Source organism: Leptodactylus fuscus, chromosome 7, assembly GCF_031893055.1.
Source record: "Leptodactylus fuscus isolate aLepFus1 chromosome 7, aLepFus1.hap2, whole genome shotgun sequence".
Classification (NCBI taxonomy): Eukaryota; Metazoa; Chordata; class Amphibia; order Anura; family Leptodactylidae; genus Leptodactylus; species Leptodactylus fuscus.
In genome coordinates this window covers 4707923-4732076 of record NC_134271.1, presented here as the reverse complement: position 1 = coordinate 4732076, position 24154 = coordinate 4707923, and the positions used below count along the sequence as shown (strand labels likewise).

Sequence of the window (24154 nt, the reverse complement as noted above, 5' to 3'; positions counted from 1 at the left end):
TATGAGAAGCAGGCAATGCCCTATTAAAGGACGTGTCCATCTCGTGCAGACGTTACTAACAAGCGTCCTCATGTTTCCTAACAAGATAAGTGCAAAATCTGTGCTTGGATATAAATACCCAATGGCAGCAACATCCTGCTAAATATTCTGCGCGAAGATGAGAACAGATTTCTGTGGGTGTTGTGGGATCTATAAGGAACAAAGTCTGCAAGCAAACAAAGGATTAACTCTTTTATCTCATTCTGGCCAAAGGCTTGGATTCTCTATCAGATAACAGGGGCACTTACCTATGAGAGGTAAGAAAATCTGTATAAGTGCATACAATTCTGATGTAACAGATGTGCAAAAGCGTAACATCTCCTAAAAACCCTACATCCCTACATAGCGATCCTGACCCCTTTCTAATCCCAGAATCCTTCCATGACTATATAGGATGACCAACTGCTTTTCTTCCATTAAAGGGTTAATGATCTCCTTTCTGACAGTGGAAGGCTGTGCATAATAAATCCTCTCACTCCAGTGCACCAGAGGGCAGGGGTTATACATTTTATATGTTCAGGTCTTCAAAGGACACCAGAAGTCCGAGAAGTCTGTCCAGAACTAGGAGAAAATTTCACTGATCGACTCACTTTGTGCATTTCCTAAGTGTCGGGTCCGACCCAATGAGTTTAAACAGCTTTAACTGACTGAACACAAAAAGTTTGCTTCTTTACTTACTGATGCATGCGGGCTCGGCTGAATGGAGCCGTATAACAATCTGTCTCCTCCAGATCTGGAAGGGCCTCTTTGTCCAGCTTCATCGGGTTTCTGGGCAGCCAACTTTTGAGTTGTCTCATGTTCCTCTGCAAACTAAGAGAAAGACAAGTTTTATAGCAAAGAACTTCATCAGGTTTGACTTTGCTCAGAGATTCCTAAACTCTAGATCAAGATATTAGGTCACCCTTCTTCTGAAACCAAAGTCTAGTGAATCTCCAGCCTTGGCTCTAGTTGCTGGCGGAGTCTAACGCCCATCAGGTCCCATGTTGACATGCCAAAACTTTTGTCTCTGTTCAAATGAAACATTAAAATGCAACTCAACAGATATTTTTAAGGAAAATCGTATCCTCCAACTGGTGCCTGGGACTGTTTGTTCGTATAGGTGTGACCTGTCCTTAGATCATTTACTTTGGGTATATGTAAGGAGTTTGAAGAGTTAATGGTCTGAACCATTGGCGATCATTTGGCTTGTACAAAGTTGCTATAAAGCTGGAGGTGAATTGTTTAAGGATTCCAATTTCTAATGTACAAATTTGATACACTGTAGTCACATGCAAGCAACTCAGAACTGGCTGCAGCTCGTGCCCCAACCAGTAGGAGACGCAGCCAGCATACACAGCTCGGATAGAGAATTGTGACCTCATTGTGGCATCTGTTCTCCATGGAAATAGGTCAGCCAAGCATGCACAATATTAAAAAGACCACTGGTATAGTTGTAATATCCAGTGCTCAGATGTAATCTTACATGTATGGCCAGGTTTAGGTCTTTTGCACATGGTTGTATTCTGGATTTGGCTCACCTATATACTGAATATGACACCATGTTGCACCTATACCTACTATAGATCATTGCCATTCAGCATTCCATTCCATATTAGAGGGGTATTTTACCCTACAAGGTCTTGGTGGTAGTCATAAGGAGGTAGCATTGACTTTAAAGGGGTTCTTCTTTTGTCCAGCATTTCTGAGGCTTTGAACAAGGACACATGGTCGTAGCCTAAGATGTGATACAATGACTACATAGAATGTTCTTTTCATTGTTCTTTTCAGTCACCTGTAGGGGGCAGCGTAGGCAGCGATTTCTTCTGCAGGACTTCAGTTGGAGATACGACTTTCCATGACAATCTATACAATGTATCTACTTGATTAATACAATCTATTAGTTTGATGATCATATTTAGTAAAGCAGAGGTTTGTCGATGATGTTATTCGATTATTTAGGATGTGGTTATGCTGACGGAGGAGGCGCAGGTGCCGAATACAATATATGTTACTTTACATCCTACAATGGTGTCATGACGGCATATATATAGCTGACCCATGTGCTGAGACTTGTAGTACCCTAATGCCAAGATCCTCTACACCTGATTTAAAGGGATGATACGTTTTCTTCATTTAGAATGCTTGAATTCAGTTCATTTAAAGGGATTATGTGTGGAGGATACCAAACTTTTCAGAGCCTTGCCTTGACTCTGCTGAGGCTCCGTGTCTTTGTCACATGACTGGCTCCGCTCTACTCTGAGTACAAGGTGCAGGAGAAGCGCAGGGTCGGTCACATGATGAGGGGTCAGCAGAGAGAAGTGGGTAACAATAAAATATACCCTTTGTGAACAGCACCTGATAGTATGTTACGCACGTCTGTCAGGTCTGGTGATGCGGTTGTGCATTGTACATGTATTTGTTACGTCCTTTGCAAAAAAAAAAAAAAAAAATCCACATGTACACAAAGATGAAATGATAGGACATGCGAAATAACTAAGCCATGATACATAAGGACACATGCAGAGTGCAGGGATATATACAAATACACAGAGGAGAGGAAATACAGAGCACATATAGTCAGTGCCACAACGTTCTCCAGTCCATACTGATAGAATAGAATTCCTGAGATTGTCAGGGCTCACCTGTACGTGATGTCCTGCTCCCCAAGAGTTATCGCTAAATATGGCAGAACATGCACCAGAACCCAACATATCAACCCCACAGATACATAGGTTACCTGAATCAAATGGTGTTATCCACTTGTGAGTCAGTGAGATATTGCAGTTTTTTTCAATATGCAAATGAGTTATTTTGGAGCAATGAGAATGTAGCCATTAATCTAAAGAGGAAAACAGCAATGTCTTTTTTTTGCCCCAAAGGCTCATTTGCATATTAACAAAAACAGCAATATCAATAGTGTTATCAATTCACAAGAGGTAAATACTGTATGATTTAGGTGACCTATAAATCTGGTGACAGTAACCTATCTATCTGCAGGGCTGGGGTGATATGCTGGTTCTGGTGACAGTAACCTATCTATCTGCAGGGCTGGGGTGATATGCTGGTTCTGGTGACAGTAACCTATCTATCTGCAGGGCTGGGGTGATATTCTGGTTCTGGTGACAGTAACCTATCTATCTGCAGGGCTGGAGTGATATGCTGGTTCTGGTGACAGTAACCTATCTATCTGCAGGGCTGGGGTGATATGCTGGTTCTGGTGACAGTAACCTATCTATCTGCAGGGCTGGGGTGATATGCTGGTTCTGGTGACAGTAACCTATCTATCTGCAGGGCTGGGGTGATATGCTGGTTCTGGTGACAGTAACCTATCTATCTGCAGGGCTGGGGTGATATGCTGGTTCTGGTGACAGTAACCTATCTATCTGCAGGGCTGGGGTGATATGCTGGTTCTGGTGACAGTAACCTATCTATCTGCAGGGCTGGGGTGATATGCTGGGTCTGGTGACAGTAACCTATCTATCTGCAGGGCTGGGGTGATATGCTGGGTCTGGTGACAGTAACCTATCTATCTGCAGGGCTGGGGTGATATGCTGGTTCTGGTGACAGTAACCTATCTATCTGCAGGGCTGGGGTGATATGCTGGTTCTGGTGACAGTAACCTATCTATCTGCAGGGCTGGGGTGATATGCTGGGTCTGGTGACAGTAACCTATCTATCTGCAGGGCTGGGGTGATATGCTGGTTCTGGTGACATTAACCTATCTATCTGCAGGGCTGGGGTGATATGCTGGTTCTGGTGACACTAACCTATCTATCTGCAGGGCTGGGGTGATATGCTGGTTCTGGTGACAGTAACCTATCTATCTGCAGGGCTGGGGTGATATGCTGGTTGTGGTGACAGTAACCTATCTATCTGCAGGGCTGGGGTGATATGCTGGTTCTGGTGACAGTAACCTATCTATCTGCAGGGCTGGGGTGATATGCTGGTTCTGGTGACAGTAACCTATCTATCTGCAAGGCTGGGGTGATATGCTGGTTCTGGTGACACTAACCTATCTATCTGCACGCTGGGGTGATATGCTGGGTCTGGTGACAGTAACCTATCTATCTGCACGCTGGGGTGATATGCTGGTTCTGGTGACACTAACCTATCTATCTGCACGCTGGGGTGATATGCTGGGTCTGGTGACAGTAACCTATCTATCTGCACGCTGGGGTGATATGCTGGGTCTGGTGACAGTAACCTATCTATCTGCAGGGCTGGGGTGATATGCTGGTTCTGGTGACAGTAACCTATCTATCTGCAGGGCTGGGGTGATATGCTGGATCCTGGTGATTTAGATATTGATGTTATATCCTTAGGATATGTCATAAGCATCAGATTGGTTGAGGTCATTCCCCCAGCACCCTCCAAAAGCCATGTGACCACTGAATGTGACATCACAGGTCTCTATCAGACCACTTTAGTGGGGGTTGGTCTCTTACCAACTGATATTAATGGTCTGTCCTAAGGATAAATCCTCTACTATAAAATGTATTTAGACTTTTCCATGTCGCTCATCAGCAGATTCCCCTCCTGCAGCGCAGACACTGGTGCTTTATACTGCTGCAGCGGCAGAGTCCTGGGCCCATCTAGGTATCTGTATCCTGCACGATGCAACATGACGAGACCTCCTGAGGGCTACAGATGGTTAGAGGACATGCTGTACATAGGCTTTGGGTCTGGGGTCTAATAATCTCCACTGCACCATTATAGCACATTGTAAGCACTAAGACATACGATTTTTCAGATTAAACCAGAGGTAAACCTCTAAAAAGTGAATCCAATTCTTGCCTTGTACCAATCTTGAGTTACATCAAGAATGAGTAGCGATGAGATGAACTGCCGAATCTCTATGCTATTAGCCAAGGTAGTGTGGTTAACAAGTGCTACATATGTGCATCCTGGACTTCAGAAGACCCTTCACCATCTTCACCAAATCCAGTTCTTTGGAACCTAATATAGAACCCCCCTCTACTGATTCCAAAGTGGACTGTCCTATCATTTGCAAACAATCAATGCAATGGGGATATTGACTTGATCCTGAGCTCTCTAACACTATCCGCCTCTGACACCACAGCACCACATAGTTAAGAATCCCGCCCACTTGTCTGTTTCTTTCTGAGACCGCCTACTTGACAGTATACAGTTTAATTAGAATATCAAGCATGAAAACTAACTGCATTGATTGCTCAGGAATGGTGGGGGCTGGAGAAAAAAACCCCATCTGTGTTCAATCCTGTTTCAGGTTATGATGCAAAGTTACACAATTTTCCTGCCTAATTTTTTTCAAGGTCTCTGCTTGCTGTCATTGAACAGACTTCCAGTGCACACAAACCTGTGTGTAGGTGCACGGCTCCGATCACTAGACTGTACTGAGCCGAGCACGGCTGTGCCCATCACATGATCAGGACAGATTGGCGTCCACTGGAAGTAAATAATGAAGGTTCCTACTGAATAAGTGAAAGCAGAGATGGCTAATCCTGTGAATGGATACAATGAATTAGAAAGGAACACAATATACATTTTAATTTGCTAAAATCGGAATACAGCCATAACACCTATAGCAAGCTGCAACCAAAAAATTCTGTGTGAAAAACCGTGGCGGAAATGCATAGTGTTTTTCCCACAGAGCTTTTTCGTTGCGATTTGCTAAGAGGGGTCGTAGCCTTAAGGAGGAAATCGAGCGCTGCACTGGAGACTTCTCCACCTGTATGTCTGATACATATAGCTAGAAACTCATTCATGTCACAATCACAAAGTCTAAACAATCCCCAAATATTAACCGCGCCCCCTGAAAAAAAATCAAAATTAGGATAGTAATCCAGTAAGCGAGTTATAGGGAAACAATGTTGCAATGTATGGTATCCATGACCCCGATAGGTAAAGTACAAGCCGGATTTTGCATTCTAGGATTGGCTACGGTAAGCAGGCACAAGCAGCACTGGGTAAATGCTACAAGCAGTTGTGAATTTATCCATTTGTCTCCCTACGAGGTCTATGACATGGGATGTCTGGGCGTATAGGGTAATATACATCGTCTGTATCCGGGGGATATAATGTGTGCAATAATCCCATCGATAGGGAGAGAAGATAAGGAGGGAAAAGCTCGGGATCAGTCAAGGATCAATGGAGATCTACTGTACCATGAATGAATAAGGAATTCTGCAGATACAATGTATCCTACTGTATATAATGTATCTTTATAGGGGAGCCATACACTCTATTCTTATAACACCCTGCCATCCGATACACGGGCAGAAAGGGGATCACTCATAAACAACAAATCCCAGGACGCCCGGGAATAACTGTATGACCCCTGGGGATCTGACTACCTATAATAACCTATCCACAGCACCACAGGTTAGGGGATACAGGTCTGATGGCCGCTGAGACCCCCACAGATCACAAGAACAGGGGTTCCCTATAGGAATAGATGGGCGGTCATATACAGGGGATCTATCCCCAGCTCAGGACACTGACAAATAACTTGTGAGCGGCCCAGAATCTACGAGGTCTATTATACCCTATTAACCCCTCATTGGCGGCCCCCCGCTCTCACACAGACGCCCCTTTATTCAATTGCAGGTACAGCAGATATTTCAGTAACACGTTCTCAGAATCTGGAAATAATGGAGTCAGATTAGACGTCTGCAGAGCGGGTGATATACGGCCCCTGCAGAATCCGGGCTGGAGAGTCCCTGTGCGGTGATCTATAATATAACGGGTATAAATTCACAACTGCTGCGAGGGGTTTGATTGGTTGTGCAGGATGGGTATTTGGCGAAATAAAAAACTGCATCACCCACCAACCTGCCCATGGTTTTGCTCCTCCAGTCAGTGTAATAACATTTTTTCCTGTAAGAATAGTTAGAGACAGCAACACAGTCATGAGATCAGATGAGATTATAATGGCGTCCTACTATCAGCTTCTCTCTATCCTATACCCCTATATATCACACAGCTCAGCTTCTCTCCTCTATCCTATACCCCTATATATCACACAGCTCAGCTTCTCTCCTCTATCCTATACCCCTATATATCACACAGCTCAGCTTCTCTCCTCTATCCTATAACCCTATATATCACACAGCTCAGCTTCTCTCCTCTATCCTATACCCCTATATATCACACAGCTCAGCTTCTCTCCTCTATCCTATACCCCTATATATCACACAGCTCAGCTTCTCTCCTCTATCCTATACCTCTATATATCACATAGCTCAGCTTCTCTCCTCTATCCTATACCCCTATATATCACACAGCTCAGCTTCTCTCCTCTATCCTATAACCCTATATATCACAGAGCTCAGCTTCTCTCCTCTATCTTATACCCCTATATATCACACAGCTCAGCTTCTCTCCTCTATCCCTATATATCACACAGCTCAGCTTCTCTCCTCTATCCTATACCCCTATATATCACACAGCTCAGCTTCTCGCCTCTATCCTATACCCCTATATATCACACAGCTCAGCTTCTCTCCTCTATCTTATACCCCTATATATCACACAGCTCAGCTTCTCTCCTCTATCCTATAACCCTATATATCACAGAGCTCAGCTTCTCTCCTCTATCTTATACCCCTATATATCACACAGCTCAGCTTCTCTCCTCTATCTTATACCCCTATATATCACACAGCTCAGCTTCTCTCCTCTATCCTATAACCCTATATATCACAGAGCTCAGCTTCTCTCCTCTATCTTATACCCCTATATATCACACAGCTCAGCTTCTCTCCTCTATCTTATACCCCTATATATCACACAGCTCAGCTTCTCTCCTCTATCCTATACCCCTATATATCACAGAGCTCAGCTTCTCTCCTCTATCTTATACCCCTATATATCACACAGCTCAGCTTCTCTCCTCTATCCTATACCCCTATATATCACACAGCTCAGCTTCTCTCCTCTATCCTATACCCCTATATATCACACAGCTCAGCTTCTCTCCTCTATCCTATAACCCTATACTGTATATGACACAGCTCAGCAGAGGCAGCAGAAATCCTTCCTTAGACTGCAGAGCTGTAGTTTCTGAGCTCATACACTAGGTTATATATATATATATATATATATATATATATATATATATATATATATATATCTATATGTACTAGATCCATCTACCACTATACATGTATACTCAGCACCAAGCAGGAGCCATCACATTCTGGAGATAGGTGGAGGTCGCAGAGGTGGAGCCCACACTGATCAGACCCTTATAGGACACTCTGTACATATGCTATACGTGTCTAGGTTGTAAGAATCCCTTTAATGCAAAATAGTAACACATTATAGACACATTATAGACACATTGAAACATTATCACGTGAACATGACCTCAGCCCACTGGTAACATTGTGAGAGACTCAGATGGACGATACCTTAATCTTACCAGTCATTTATTTTTTACATAAAATCACTTATTACTTTAACCATTTCCTAACCCACATAAAATTTCCCCTCGCCCATTATATAATCTGACCATAAACAGAGAGATGGCAAACATAGGGTGGCACAAAAAAGAAAAGGGACACGGATACAGACAGCAAAGGGTTAAATAGCAACAAAAACATTGAGAGAGTATCTGTGTCTATGCTATGAATACAGCGCTGGCGTTATATGACACATGCCATCAAATATCCATATAGAGAATATGAGTTATATAGGGGACGTGTATTATTTGTATGGGGACATTCCCTTCTCATTAAGGGGGCACAGGTTTAGGATATGTGTATGGTTGGTGGAGGGCTGACTTCTGGCACCACCATGAATCCTGAGAATGAGAACCGATTCAGATCTAAGGTCCCTTCATAGTCTTAAAGGGATCCTTAAAGGGATTGGATGAAATCATTCAACTCCCAGAGTCCTGTTGTTTCTCACATTAGAGTTCGCTTGAGTTGTACCCAATCTGTAGAATCCTCTGTGAGCCAAAAAAGCCCCGACATAAAGCTGATACATCTGACCTGCGCTGATACATTGTAACAAACTAGGCAGGGGGAGATTTGTGCTTCGGAGTATATATATATATACTATTGGATCCTTGAAGAGTATTAGGTCTGACCATGAGACCTCTGATGTTGGGGGTCGCTGCCTGTCTGCTGTCCTATATACTGTCCTGTATGTAGTATAGTAGAGCTGTAGTCAGCATGGACACAGGACAGGCCGGGTCTCTGGATTCTATAAGGGGTCTATGCGGTCCCCAACTATTAGACATAATAGTATGTAAATATCCATAGGATCTGCTATAAATCTTGGGGACCCCCGACCTCCACGCCTCACACCCCACTCTGCAGACTGTCCGCACTGGTCGAGCTTTATAGTAACAATGTAACAGTTTCTGTAACTCCCATAGAATTGAATGGAAATGAAGGAATCAGAGGACAGCAGTGAGCTCCATTGTTCCTGTAACCCCCAATCACTTTCATTGTCTCTATACAGCCTGACTATCGCTGGCAGAATTCAGTGAGGTTGTGGTTTTCTAAGTAGAGGGGCATGGAGTCCGACCGAGGGAGACTTACTTTAGAGATAAACGCCTTTTTTGGAAAAAAATCTTTTTTTTTGTAGGGGTTATTGCTAAATAAAAAAAATCTTTTTCCAGAAACAGCGCCACACCTGTCCACTGGTTGTGTCCGGTATTGCAGCTGATCTTTATTAAAGTGAATGTAGCTGAGCTGCAATACCAGACACATCCTATGGACAGATGTGGCGCTGTGTCTGGGATAAAGCTTACGTCTTTTCTTATCCTTTAGGTTTTGTGTATTTGAGGCTCCTTTAACCGCTCTATAGCGTAGCAACTACGGAAACCTTTGTGAAATGAATACTCACATTTTCTAAGATATAAACCGATCTCCTGTCGGAGTCATCTAGAGGGTCCAGAAGTCTCACTTTTCACTATTATTCATGTACCTCTCGGTATTATTGTGCTGGACAGGTGGAGTCTACGCTATTAAACCCGCCATCCCTGATCTGACCAGAAGGGGGCCATTTGCTTCACGGCTTTGTGTGCTGAGCCCTACATGACGGTGACTGATCCGTGTCTGTGACTTTCCTGCACAGTGAATGTAGTGACATCTGCCTGAGTTACCGGTGGCAGCTCCGAGCAGGGACCGCGGCCTGTGCAGTGTCATCAATCTTCTGCTATAAGACATGTAAAGGGATTCCTGCAGCGCGGTGATAAGATCTCACTATACAATGTTGGGATTGCTCAGGTTTTACTTGCAAATTCGCATAAACACCGTGAATAGAGAAAATGGTCTCCAATAGTGGAAAGCTGACGTATAGCCTCAGGAGCGTGCAAATCAAATCTCCTAATGCAGGTTACAGGGCTTATAATTAATCCGATATAGACCGGCAACAAAACCGTATATTGACGACAACATTGTAGCAATGGGCAAAACTAGGAAGGAAACAGCAATAGCCTGAGGCCAAATAACTAAGAGAGTCCACTCAAAGGGAGCGAATAGTGATGACTATGGATGATAGGAGGGGGGCGCTACTATTCACATATTTTCCTCTGCCGTAATCTTACTGCGTTGTCGCAATCCTGTGTCATCATGTGTTCATTATATCTGTACTGTGACATCACTGTGTGTATTATCCTGTACTGTGACATCACTGTGTGTATTATCTCTGTACTGTGACATCACTGTGTGTATTATCCCTGTACTGTGACATCACTGTGTGTATTATCCTGTACTGTGACATCACTGTGTGTATTATCTCTGTACTGTGACATCACTGTGTGTATTATCCCTGTACTGTGACATCACTGTGTGTATTATCCCTGTACTGTGACATCACTGTGTGTATTATCTCTGTACTGTGACATCACTGTGTGTACTATCCCTGTACTGTGACATCACTGTGTGTATTATCTCTGTACTGTGACATCACTGTGTGTATTATCCTGTACTGTGACATCACTGTGTGTATTATCTCTGTACTGTGACATCACTGTGTGTATTATCCTGTACTGTGACATCACTGTGTGTATTATCCTGTACTGTGACATCATTGTGTGTATTATCCTGTACTGTGACATCATTGTGTGCATTATCCTGTACTGTGACATCACTGTGTGTATTATCTCTGTACTGTGACATCACTGTGTGTATTATCCTGTACTGTGACATCATTGTGTGTATTATCCTGTACTGTGACATCACTGTGTGTATTATCTCTGTACTGTGACATCACTGTGTGTATTATCCTGTACTGTGACATCACTGTGTGTATTATCCTGTACTGTGACATCACTGTGTGTATTATCCTGTACTGTGACATCACTGTGTGTATTATCCTGTACTGTGACATCACTGTGTGTATTATACTGTACTGTGACATCACTGTGTGTATTATCCTGTACTGTGACATCACTGTGTGTATTATCCTGTACTGTGACGTCACTGTGTGTATTATCCTGTACTGTGACATCACTGTGTGTATTATCCTGTACTGTGACGTCACTGTGTGTATTATCCTGTACTGTGACATCACTGTGTGTATTATCCTGTACTGTGACATCACTGTGTGTATTATCTCTGTACTGTGACATCACTGTGTGTATTATCCCTGTACTGTGACATCACTGTGTGTATTATCTCTGTACTGTGACATCACTGTGTGTATTATCTCTGTACTGTGACATCACTGTGTGTATTATCCCTGTACTGTGACATCACTGTGTGTATTATCTCTGTACTGTGACATCACTGTGTGTATTATCTCTGTACTGTGACATCACTGTGTGTATTATCTCTGTACTGTGACATCACTGTGTGTATTATCTCTGTACTGTGACATCACTGTGTGTATTATCTCTGTACTGTGACATCACTGTGTGTATTATCTCTGTACTGTGACATCACTGTGTGTATTATCCTGTACTGTGACATCACTGTGTGTATTATCTCTGTACTGTGACATCACTGTGTGTATTATCTCTGTACTGTGACATCACTGTGTGTATTATCCTGTACTGTGACATCACTGTGTGTATTATCTCTGTACTGTGACATCACTGTGTGTATTATCCCTGTACTGTGACATGACTGTGTGTATTATCCCTGTACTGTGACATCACTGTGTGTATTATCCCTGTACTGTGACATCACTGTATTATCCCTGTACTGTGACATCACTGTGTGTATTATCCTGTACTGTGACATCACTGTGTGTATTATCTCTGTACTGTGACATCACTGTGTGTATTATCCTGTACTGTGACATCACTGTGTGTATTATCTCTGTACTGTGACATCACTGTGTGTATTATCCTGTACTGTGACATCACTGTGTGTATTATCCTGTACTGTGACATCACTGTGTGTATTATCCCTGTACTGTGACATCACTGTGTGTATTATCCTGTACTGTGACATCACTGTGTGTATTATCTCTGTACTGTGACATCACTGTGTGTATTATCCTTTACTGTGACATCACTGTGTGTATTATCTCTGTACTGTGACATCACTGTGTGTAGTATCTCTGTACTGTGACATCACTGTGTGTATTATCTCTGTACTGTGACATCACTGTGTGTATTATCCTGTACTGTGACATCACTGTGTGTATTATCTCTGTACTGTGACATCACTGTGTGTATTATCCTGTACTGTGACATCACTGTGTGTATTGTCCTGTACTGTGACATCACTGTGTGTATTATCCTGTACTGTGACATCACTGTGTGTATTGTCCTGTACTGTGACATCACTGTGTGTATTATCTCTGTGCTGTGACATCACTGTGTGTATTATCCTGTACTGTGACATCACTGTGTGTATTATCCCTGTACTGTGACATCACTGCGTGTATTATCCTGTACTGTGACATCACTGTGTGTATTATCCTGTACTGTGACATCACTGTGTGTATTATCCTGTACTGTGACATCACTGTGTGTATTATCTCTGTACTGTGACATCACTGTGTGTATTATCTCTGTACTGTGACATCACTGTGTGTATTATCTCTGTGCTGTGACATCACTGTGTGTATTATCTCTGTACTGTGACATCACTGTGTGTATTATCCTGTACTGTGACATCACTGTGTGTATTATCTCTGTACTGTGACATCACTGTGTGTATTATCTCTGTACTGTGACATCACTGTGTGTATTATCCTGTACTGTGACATCACTGTGTGTATTATCCTGTACTGTGACATCACTATGTGTATTATCTCTGTACTGTGACATCACTGTGTGTATTATCCTGTACTGTGACATCACTGTGTGTATTATCTCTGTACTGTGACATCACTGTGTGTATTATCCTGTACTGTGACATCACTGTGTGTATTATCCTGTACTGTGACATCACTGTGTGTATTATCCCTGTACTGTGACATCACTGTGTGTATTATCTCTGTACTGTGACATCACTGTGTGTATTATCTCTGTACTGTGACATCACTGTGTGTATTATCTCTGTACTGTGACATCACTGTGTGTATTATCTCTGTACTGTGACATCACTGTGTGTATTATCCTGTACTGTGACATCACTGTGTGTATTATCCCTGTACTGTGACATCACTGTGTGTATTATCCCTGTACTGTGACATCACTGTGTGTATTATCCCTGTACTGTGACATCACTGTGTGTATTATCCTGTACTGTGACATCACTGTGTGTATTATCCTGTACTGTGACATCAATGTGTGTATTATCTCTGTACTGTGACATCACTGTGTGTATTATCCTGTACTGTGACATCACTGTGTGTATTATCTCTGTACTGTGACATCACTGTGTGTATTATCCTGTACTGTGACATCACTGTGTGTATTATCCTGTACTGTGACATCACTGTGTGTATTATCTCTGTACTGTGACATCACTGTGTGTATTATCCTGTACTGTGACATCACTGTGTGTATTATCCTGTACTGTGACATCACTGTGTGTATTATCCCTGTACTGTGACATCACTGTGTGTATTATCCCTGTACAGTGACATCACTGCGTGTATTATCTCTGTACTGTGACATCACTGTGTGTATTATCCCTGTACTGTGACATCACTGTGTTTATTATCCTGTACTGTGACATCACTGTGTGTATTATCTCTGTACTGTGACATCACTGTGTGTATTATCCTGTACTGTGACATCACTGTGTGTATTATCCTGTACTGTGACATCACTGTGTGTATTATCCTGTACTGTGACATCACTGTGTGTATTATCCTGTACTGTGACATCACTGTGTGTATTATCCCTGTACTGTGACATCACTGTGTGTATTATCTCTGTACTGTGACATCACTGTGTGTATTATCTCTGTACTGTGACATCACTGTGTGTATTATCTCTGTACTGTGACATCACTGTGTGTATTATCTCTGTACTGTAACATCACTGTGTGTATTATCCTGTACTGTGACATCACTGTGTGTATTATCCCTGTACTGTGACATCACTGTGTGTATTATCCTGTACTGTGACATCACTGTGTGTATTATCTCTGCACTGTGACATCACTGTGTGTATTATCCTGTACTGTGACATCACTGTGTGTATTATCTCTGTACTGTGACATCACTGTGTGTATTATCTCTGTACTGTGACATCACTGTGTGTATTATCTCTGTACTGTGACATCACTGTGTGTATTATCTCTGTACTGTGACATCACTGTGTGTATTATCCTGTACTGTGACATCACTGTGTGTATTATCTCTGTACTGTGACATCACTGTGTGTATTATCCTGTACTGTGACATCACTGTGTGTATTATCTCTGTACTGTGACATCACTGTGTGTATTATCCTGTACTGTGACATCACTGTGTGTATTATCCTGTACTGTGACATCACTGTGTGTATTATCCTGTACTGTGACATCACTGTGTGTATTATCTCTGTACTGTGACATCACTGTGTGTATTATCTCTGTACTGTGACATCACTGTGTGTATTATCTCTGTACTGTGACATCACTGTGTGTATTATCTCTGTACTGTGACATCACTGTGTGTATTATCCTGTACTGTGACATCACTGTGTGTATTATCCTGTACTGTGACATCACTGTGTGTATTATCCTGTACTGTGACATCACTGTGTGTATTATCTCTGTACTGTGACATCACTGTGTGTATTATCTCTGTACTGTGACATCACTGTGTGTATTATCCCTGTACTGTGACATCACTGTGTGTATTATCCCTGTACTGTGACATCACTGTGTGTATTATCCTGTACTGTGACATCACTGTGTGTATTATCCTGTACTGTGACATCACTGTGTGTATTATCCTGTACTGTGACATCACTGTGTGTATTATCCTGTACTGTGACATCACTGTGTGTATTATCTCTGTACTGTGACATCACTGTGTGTATTATCTCTGTACTGTGACATCACTGTGTGTATTATCTCTGTACTGTGACATCACTGTGTGTATTATCCTGTACTGTGACGTCACTGTGTGTATTATCTCTGTACTGTGACATCACTGTGTGTATTATCCCTGTACTGTGACGTCACTGTGTGTATTATCCTGTACTGTGACATCACTGTGTGTATTATCCTGTACTGTGACATCACTGTGTGTATTATCTCTGTACTGTGACATCACTGTGTGTATTATCCTGTACCGTGACATCACTGTGTGTATTATCTCTGTACTGTGACATCACTGTGTGTATTATCTCTGTACTGTGACATCACTGTGTGTACTATCTCTGTACTGTGACATCACTGTGTGTATTATCTCTGTACTGTGACATCACTGTGTGTATTATCCCTGTACTGTGACATCACTGTGTGTATTATCTCTGTACTGTGACATCACTGTGTGTATTATCCCTGTACTGTGACATCACTGTGTGTATTATCTCTGTACTGTGACATCACTGTGTGTATTATCCCTGTACTGTGACATCACTGTGTGTATTATCTCTGTACTGTGACATCACTGTGTGTATTATCCTGTACTGTGACATCACTGTGTGTATTATCTCTGTACTGTGACATCACTGTGTGTATTATCTCTGTACTGTGACATCCCTGTGTGTATTATCCTGTACTGTGACATCACTGTGTGTATTATCTCTGTACTGTGACATCACTGTGTGTATTATCTCTGTACTGTGACATCCCTGTGTGTATTATCCTGTACTGTGACATCACTGTGTGTATTATCCTGTACTGTGACATCACTGTGTGTATTATCCTGTACTGTGACATCACTGTGTGTATTATCTCTGTACTGTGACATCACTGTGTGTATTATCCTGTACTGTGACATCACTGTGTGTATTATCCTGTACTGTGACATCACTGTGTGTATTATCCCTGTACTGTGACATCACTGTGTGTATTATCCTGTACTGTGACATCACTGTGTGTATTATCCTGTACTGTGACATCACTGTGTGTATTATCCCTGTACTGTGACATCACTGTGTGTATTATCCCTGTACTGTGACATCACTGTGTGTATTATCTCTGTACTGTGACATCACTGTGTGTATTATCCTGTACTGTGACATCACTGTGTGTATTATCCCTGTACTGTGACATCACGGTGTGTATTATCTCTGTACTGTGACATCCCTGTGTGTATTATCCTGTACTGTGACATCACTGTGTGTATTATCTCTGTACTGTGACATCCCTGTGTGTATTATCCTGTACTGTGACATCACTGTGTGTATTATCTCTGTACTGTGACATCACTGTGTGTATTATCCTGTACTGTGACATCACTGTGTGTATTATCCTGTACTGTGACATCACTGTGTGTATTATCCTGTACTGTGACATCACTGTGTGTATTATCCTGTACTGTGACATCACTGTGTGTATTATCCTGTACTGTGACATCACTGTATGTATTATCCTGTATTGTGACATCACTGTGTGTATTATCCCTGTACTGTGACATCACTGTGTGTATTATCCTGTACTGTGACATCACTGTGTGTATTATCCTGTACTGTGACATCACTGTGTGTATTATCCCTGTACTGTGACATCACTGTGTGTATTATCCCTGTACTGTGACATCACTGTGTGTATTATCCTGTACTGTGACATCACTGTGTGTATTATCTCTGTACTGTGACATCACTGTGTGTATTATCCTGTACTGTGACATCACTGTGTGTATTATCCTGTACTGTGACATCACTGTGTATATTATCCTGTACTGTGACATCACTGTGTGTATTATCCTGTACTGTGACATCACTGTGTGTATTATCCTGTACTGTGACATCACTGTGTGTATTATCCTGTACTGTGACATCACTGTGTGTATTATCTCTGTACTGTGACATCACTGTGTGTATTATCCTGTACTGTGACATCACTGTGTGTATTATCCTGTACTGTGACATCACTGTGTGTATTATCTCTGTACTGTGACATCACTGTGTGTATTATCCTGTACTGTGACATCACTGTGTGTATTATCCCTGTACTGTGACATCACTGTGTGTATTATCTCTGTACTGTGACATCACTGTGTGTATTATCCTGTACTGTGACATCACTGTGTGTATTATCCTGTACTGTGACATCACTGTGTGTATTATCTATGTACTGTGACATCATGGTTATTATTATAGTGCAAGTAAACCAATTCTGGTAATAACTTGGTGCCTGAGTTTTGCCAATAAACCCCTTATAAATAATAACAATAGAATGTAATGTATTCTGTAAATGTCTCCAATCCTTTTCCATAGATAAGACTAAACTATCATGAATAATACATGGTCTGTCGGATAATAACAAATCCTTGCCGCAGTAATTAACACGTTACTGTTCAGACAAGCAAAGAATTCAGACACATAAGAATAAAGTAGAAGAGACCCAAAACGAAGCTACCTAAATGGCATCCTGATGTTCATCCGCTCGGCGTATTTGCACAGCGTATCCCACGGGCAGTGGACCTTTACAAACATGATGTCGTTGTTGGTTATGGAATTCTAGAATAAGGAGAAATATGAAAATGTTATTAAAAATGTACACATTTACATCTCATCCTTTCCTTAGCAAGTTCCCTTGGACACTTTCCTTCTTGACTGATGAGCAAATGTTCTATTACGGATCAGAATTTGTTACATAGAAGTCAATGGAGACCTCCATTGTTTTCTAAGAGTCAAATCCAAAAGGTGCTCCTTGGAGAATCGGCAACGTGTCACAGAAGCTGAGCAGGAACTAGTCATGGCTACCTATAAGACATCCAGGGGCCTTTATAAAGATTTCCTTGCTGATTCTTATTGGATCTGTCTGTGGTCACCTTCACTAAAATTCTGGCACGGCATATAGCAATGGATTGGCGATGTGGCTAATCTTCCAGGGCCCGCACCCGTTAGATATTTTTTTTTATCAGTATGTCTTTTGACCCTGGGAGGAAACCGAAGTACCCAATGGAAATCCACCAAACACATGGAGAACATACAAACTCCTTGCAGATGTTCTGTAAGTCTATGAGGTCATGTTATTTGATCGCGCGACCTCTTCGGAAGACTTGAGTGACCCAACCGCAACATTTAGTAACATTTGTGCCATGAAATCTATCCCTGGTTTGTATCCAGATCCTGACTTACTGAGATGTTGGATTCTGGACTACAATAAGTGTTTAGGAGAACCCCGACTATGGGGCAGATTCTATAAACCAGTATGTTTTTTGATTTCCTCCAACATCCATTGCTTTTGTTCATTGACTGTGTACATGTCCCTTGGAAATGGCAATAATATCAGGACACTGATATTTCTCGAGAAGTCTCCGGTTCTGGATGCCGCACATCGTTAGAACACGTTTACTGGAATTTTAAGTGTTTGTGAGATAAGTCACCCAAAATGACAAGCTGCTATTTGTTACCACTTGTGCTCTGAAGAGGCTTCTTACACCGCTCTGCACTGTACATGTGGAGGTAGTCCTTCAGTCACCGCACAACAGACATTAGTTCTTATGAGGTTACTTCTGATAAGGCGCAGTTCATTCCATGGAGCAAACTCGACTTATCAACAGTCCTGGCACGAGACTTGACAGCTCCACCTTCCAATGACAAGTGGGCCACTTATCAAATGCAAACAATGCTGGCGCAGTGACCGCTCATACAGTATAGAATAGCTGACACTATCCTGACATTGACCTACAGAGGAGACTATTCTCTTATACTTGTACCTGGGATTGTAACTCAGCAGATGCAAAACTTAAAGGGATTTATGACTTATAGAGGACCTTTCACCACCCCATGAATGCCGGCTCTTTGCATTTTTTAACCCTTTCTCACTCAGTGCTTTACAATTAATGTCACACTGAACTGTACAGAGCTGTCAAAAGGTTTCTTTAAGGTGGAAATGCTCTTCAAGTGTGTTGACAATCACAAGCTTTGCCTATCCATTCACCACTTTTTTTTTCAGTTTCTAACCCTGACAGTGTCATACACTATGTATTATAGATATATATAGTCCTAGGAGCCCTGACAGTGTCATACACTATGTATTATAGATATATATAGTCCTAGGAGTCCTGACAGTGTCATACACTATGTATTATAGATATATATAGTCCTAGGAGCCCTGACAGTGTCATACACTATGTATTATAGATATATAGTCCTAGGAGTCCTGACAGTGTCATACACTATGTATTATAGATATGTATATAGTCCTAGGAGCCCTGACAGTGTCATACACTATGCATTATATATATATATATATATATATATATATATATATATATATATATATATATATATATATAGTCCTAGGAGCCCTGGCAGTGTCATACATTACAGTATTATAGATGTATATAGTCCCTACATATAACAAATCCATATGAATACAGCAGAACACGGATTCTTCTAGAATTACAAACAACATTTATAAACTTCGATTACAAGGAGAATAGAATAATAAAACCCACAAAGAATCTGAGTTGCTCTGCAGAGATGTGAGATGATGCAAAGTGCTCCTTGATGTTTAACACTAGACACATAAAGCAGCCGTCACCGTGGTCGGGAAGGGGGGGGGGGGGATTCTCAGTCATCCGAAATTGATTTAATGTTAAAGGCTAAAAGCAGGCACACGGCGGCCCATTAATATTTAAATTTAAGGCGAGCAATTACAAACAGTCAACACTATAAAAATAAGGGCAAGTAGGGGCGTCTCGCTGCAGAAAGCCATTACAGATGTATCCCGTATCCTTTCCCTCCATGTACTGAATGAAGACACTTACTTCCCTTTCCAGCATTAAGCCCTCGGCTCTGAGGTTCTTCTCGAAGGTGCCGCGTTTCTCGATCTGCGGACTGGATTTCTTATATACCAGAATGTAATCGATGCGTTTTATCCCATCTTTAAAATACAAGCCGAGGGAAGCCACCGAAGTCATCTCATTCTAGAAGGTTACAAAAGGGGAGATGTTAAGAACATGACACGTAATAGACACATCCATCCTTCTTAAGTCTCTGTTTGTCTAGATGTGTCCAATATGGGGTCAAAAGCTTTACAAACTAACATGATTTTGATACTCTGTAACGTGTTTCTATCCTATACTATGCTATGTAATATCTATCAAAGAGACATGTTTGCTTTGCTATTTTCCTCCAACTCCTTCCCCTGCACTGATCTCTGTTTCTGAACAATGTCATTGAAGTCTATGGAGAGCAGACAGAGCTATAGCTTGAAAGTTAGAGTTTCCCCACAAAGCTGAACTATAAAGTGAAATATTATCCAGCTCTGTAGGGAGATAAGATCTTGACTTTCAAGATACAAGTCCTGTCTGTTATGTCTGTACTCTTCAGCTGCTCCCTCTCTCCCCTCTCCATAGACTTCATTGGGCTGTAGCTTATGTCTGTGTGTGGAGCCCAGAATATGGATTCTATGAGTGTATTCAGACATAATATATATATACAGTCCTATGAAAAAGTTTGGGCACCCCTATTAATCTTAATCATTTTTTGTTCTAAATATTTTGGTGTTTGCAACAGCCATTTCAGTTTGATATATCTAATAACTGATGGACACAGTAATATTTCAGGATTGAAATGAGGTTTATTGTACTAACAGAAAATGCGCAATATGCATTAAACCAAAATTTGACCGGTGCAAAAGTATGGGCACCCTTATCATTTTATTGATTTGAATTCCCCTAACTACTTTTTACTGACTTACTGAAGCACAAAATTGGTTTTTTAACCTCAGTGAGCTTTGAACTTCATAGCCAGATGTATCCAATCATAAGAAAAGGTATTTAAGGTGGCCAATTGCAAGTTGTTCTACTATTTGAATCTCCTCTGAAGAGCGGCATCATGGGCTACTCAAAACAACTCTCAAATGATCTGAAAACAAAGATTGTTCAACATAGTTGTTCAGGGGAAGCATACAAAACGTTGTCTCAGAGATTTAACCTGTCAGTTTCCACTGTGAGGAACATAGTAAGGAAATGGAAGACCACAGGGACAGTTCTTGTTAAGCCCAGAAGTGGCAGGCCAAGAAAAATATCAGAAAGGCAGAGAAGAAGAATGGTGAGAAGAGTCAAGGACAATCCACAGACCACCTCCAAAGAGCTGCAGCATCATCTTGCTGCAGATGGTGTCACTGTGCATTGGTCAACAATACAGCGCACTTTGCACAAATAGAAGCTGTATGGGAGAGTGATGAGAAAGAAGCCGTTTCTGCACGTACGCCACAAATAGAGTCGCCTGAGGTATGAAAAAGCACATTTGGACAAGCCAGCTTCATTTTGGATGAAGGTCCTGTGGACTGATGAAACAAAGATTGAGTTGTTTGGTCATACAAAAAGGCGTTATGCATGGCGTCCAAAAAAACAGCATTCCAAGAAAAACACATGCTACCCACTGTAAAATTTGGTGGAGGTTCCATCATGCTTTGGGGCTGTGTGGCCAATGCCGGCACCGGGAATCTTGTTAAAGTTGAGAGTCGCATGGATTCCACTCAGCATCCGCAGATTCTTGAGAATAATGTTCAAGAATCAGTGACGAAGTTGAAGTTACGCCGGGGATGGATATTTCAGGAAGACAATGATCCAAAACACCGCTCCAAATCCTCAGGCATTCATGCAGAGGAACAATTACAATGTTCTGGAATGGCCATCCCAGTCCCCAAACCTGAATATCATTGAACATCTGTGGGATGATTGGAAGCGGGCTGTCCATGCTCGGCGACCATCTAACTTAACTGAACTTGAATTGTTTGTCCAAAATACCTTCATCCAGGATCCAGGAACTGATTAAAAGCTACAGGAAGCGACTAGAGGCTGTTATCTTTGTAAAAGGAGGATCTACTAAATATTAATGTCACTTTTCTGTTGAGGTGCCCATACTTTTGCACTGGTCAAATTTTGGTTTAATGCATAGTGTACATTTTCTGTTAGTACAATAAACCTCATTTCAATCCTGAAATATTACTGTGTCCATCAGTTATTAGATAGATCAAACTGAAATGGCTGTTATAAACACCAAAATATTTAGAACTAAAAATGATTAAGATTAATAGGGGTGCCCAAACTTTTTCATAGGACTGTATATATATATATATATATATGTATATATATATATATATATATATATATATATATATATATTATTATCAAGTTTAGATACATTTTCACTTATCACAAGTTGACATATCATGATATCAGTTGTAAAGTCCTTGGTTCATCTTGTAATGTTTGTCAATCAATGCAGAACAAGGGAATGAGAAAGAACAGGAGAGATGAACATGTTTCTTTAATATATAACAAACGTTACATTACACACTATATATTAGAAACTTGCCAAAACCTGAATCTATACATGTACAGTAGATGTTGTCACCTGCACCCCTGCCATTCACTACACAGCTATAATTCTCCATTGCAAAACTACAACTACTGGCATGCGCTGACACCTGTATGTTACATTGCAATGATCTTGAATTCTTGCATTAGTAACCCTGGGAAAGATCCCAGACTCCAGCTTTCCCCATGCACAACTGATGGATATAGAAAGGAAGTAAAGTTATGTATAAAAATTTGCTATAGAGGAAAACGATTTGCATCACCTTTAGTTATAGGTACTCATGTGCAGTCAGTGCAACCAAGGTGCAGGAGATCTGACAATGAAGATCTTCAGCTACATGAGAGTTACTACCTATTACTTGGCCAGATAATGTCAGTAAAAGTTGCCACCGACCAGAGATGTGTGAGGCCCCGAGTGAGTGATTAACCCCTGAGTGATCACAGAGAGATAGAAACCTAGGGAGACAGGTGCTTTCTTGCCACCCACAAGACTCAAGACTTGACTTGTATGTGCACAGCTCATTATAAGATAGAGCTCTAATTATTGTCTTGTGACTGTAATGAGCCGCGCACCTCTGTGTCCACCACATGACCACCATGTTCTACTGGAAAAACAATGAATCATAGCAAGCAGAGACCTGGAAATATCGCAAGGAATTGAGAAAGAAGATTGGAAAGTTTCACTTACTTATAGTATATAAAAAACAACATTGAACCTGGACAACCACTTAGTTTTTATATTAAAATCTATGGAGAGGGGAAGGGGGAGGAGGCTGCTGGAAAAGACATACAAATAACTACGGCACTAATCTATGTTACAGTATCAGTGACAAAGCTCTTTAGGTTCTAATGTATCTTCACGATAAGTTTCTTCTACTGCACTCAATGAGGCAATAAATTAAAAAAACAGCGGCCTCCTCCCCTTACTCTCTCCATAGACTTCTGTGTGCGAGCTGGGTACAGAGACACATTCTATACAAGTAAACAGTCTAAGTAAAAGAGGAGGAGAGCAGACTAAAGACTGGAGAAAGAAATATATTGGTTAAATAAGATACATCACAAAGTTTCTTATTATTCCCTTCTACCATTCATCTCTGAAGTGCTGTTTAGTCATTGGCGATAGAGCGAACCTCCAGGTCTAATCAGAGTGCATTTACATAAAGGAAACTATGTAATATATCTTATTAAGGAGATGTTTCCTTCTTCACTTACTAAGCTGTTCTTTGACTCATCTTCAGTCTGACCCCTTGTATACATTATACCCATCTCTGCATTTAGCCTCACCTAGAGAGCTCTCTGGAGAAGGGAGGGGTTCAGTACAATTCTCCTTCTGGGTGTTTAAATGAATAATTGC

The 24154-nt window shown here is 41.4% G+C and overlaps 1 protein-coding gene across 1 annotated transcript in view; it reads right to left on the bottom strand.

Annotated features, from left to right (window-relative positions):
* ANO3 (anoctamin 3) overlaps positions 1–24154 on the bottom strand; it is a 145530-nt gene that overhangs the window by 39136 nt on the left and 82240 nt on the right. The window contains exons 5-8 of the mRNA XM_075280830.1: positions 20239–20397; positions 17877–17977; positions 6832–6876; positions 718–849 (exon numbers count right to left, since the gene is read on the bottom strand). Coding sequence (XP_075136931.1) covers positions 718–849; positions 6832–6876; positions 17877–17977; positions 20239–20397 — 437 coding nt within the window. The remainder of the gene's footprint in view (positions 1–717; positions 850–6831; positions 6877–17876; positions 17978–20238; positions 20398–24154) is intronic.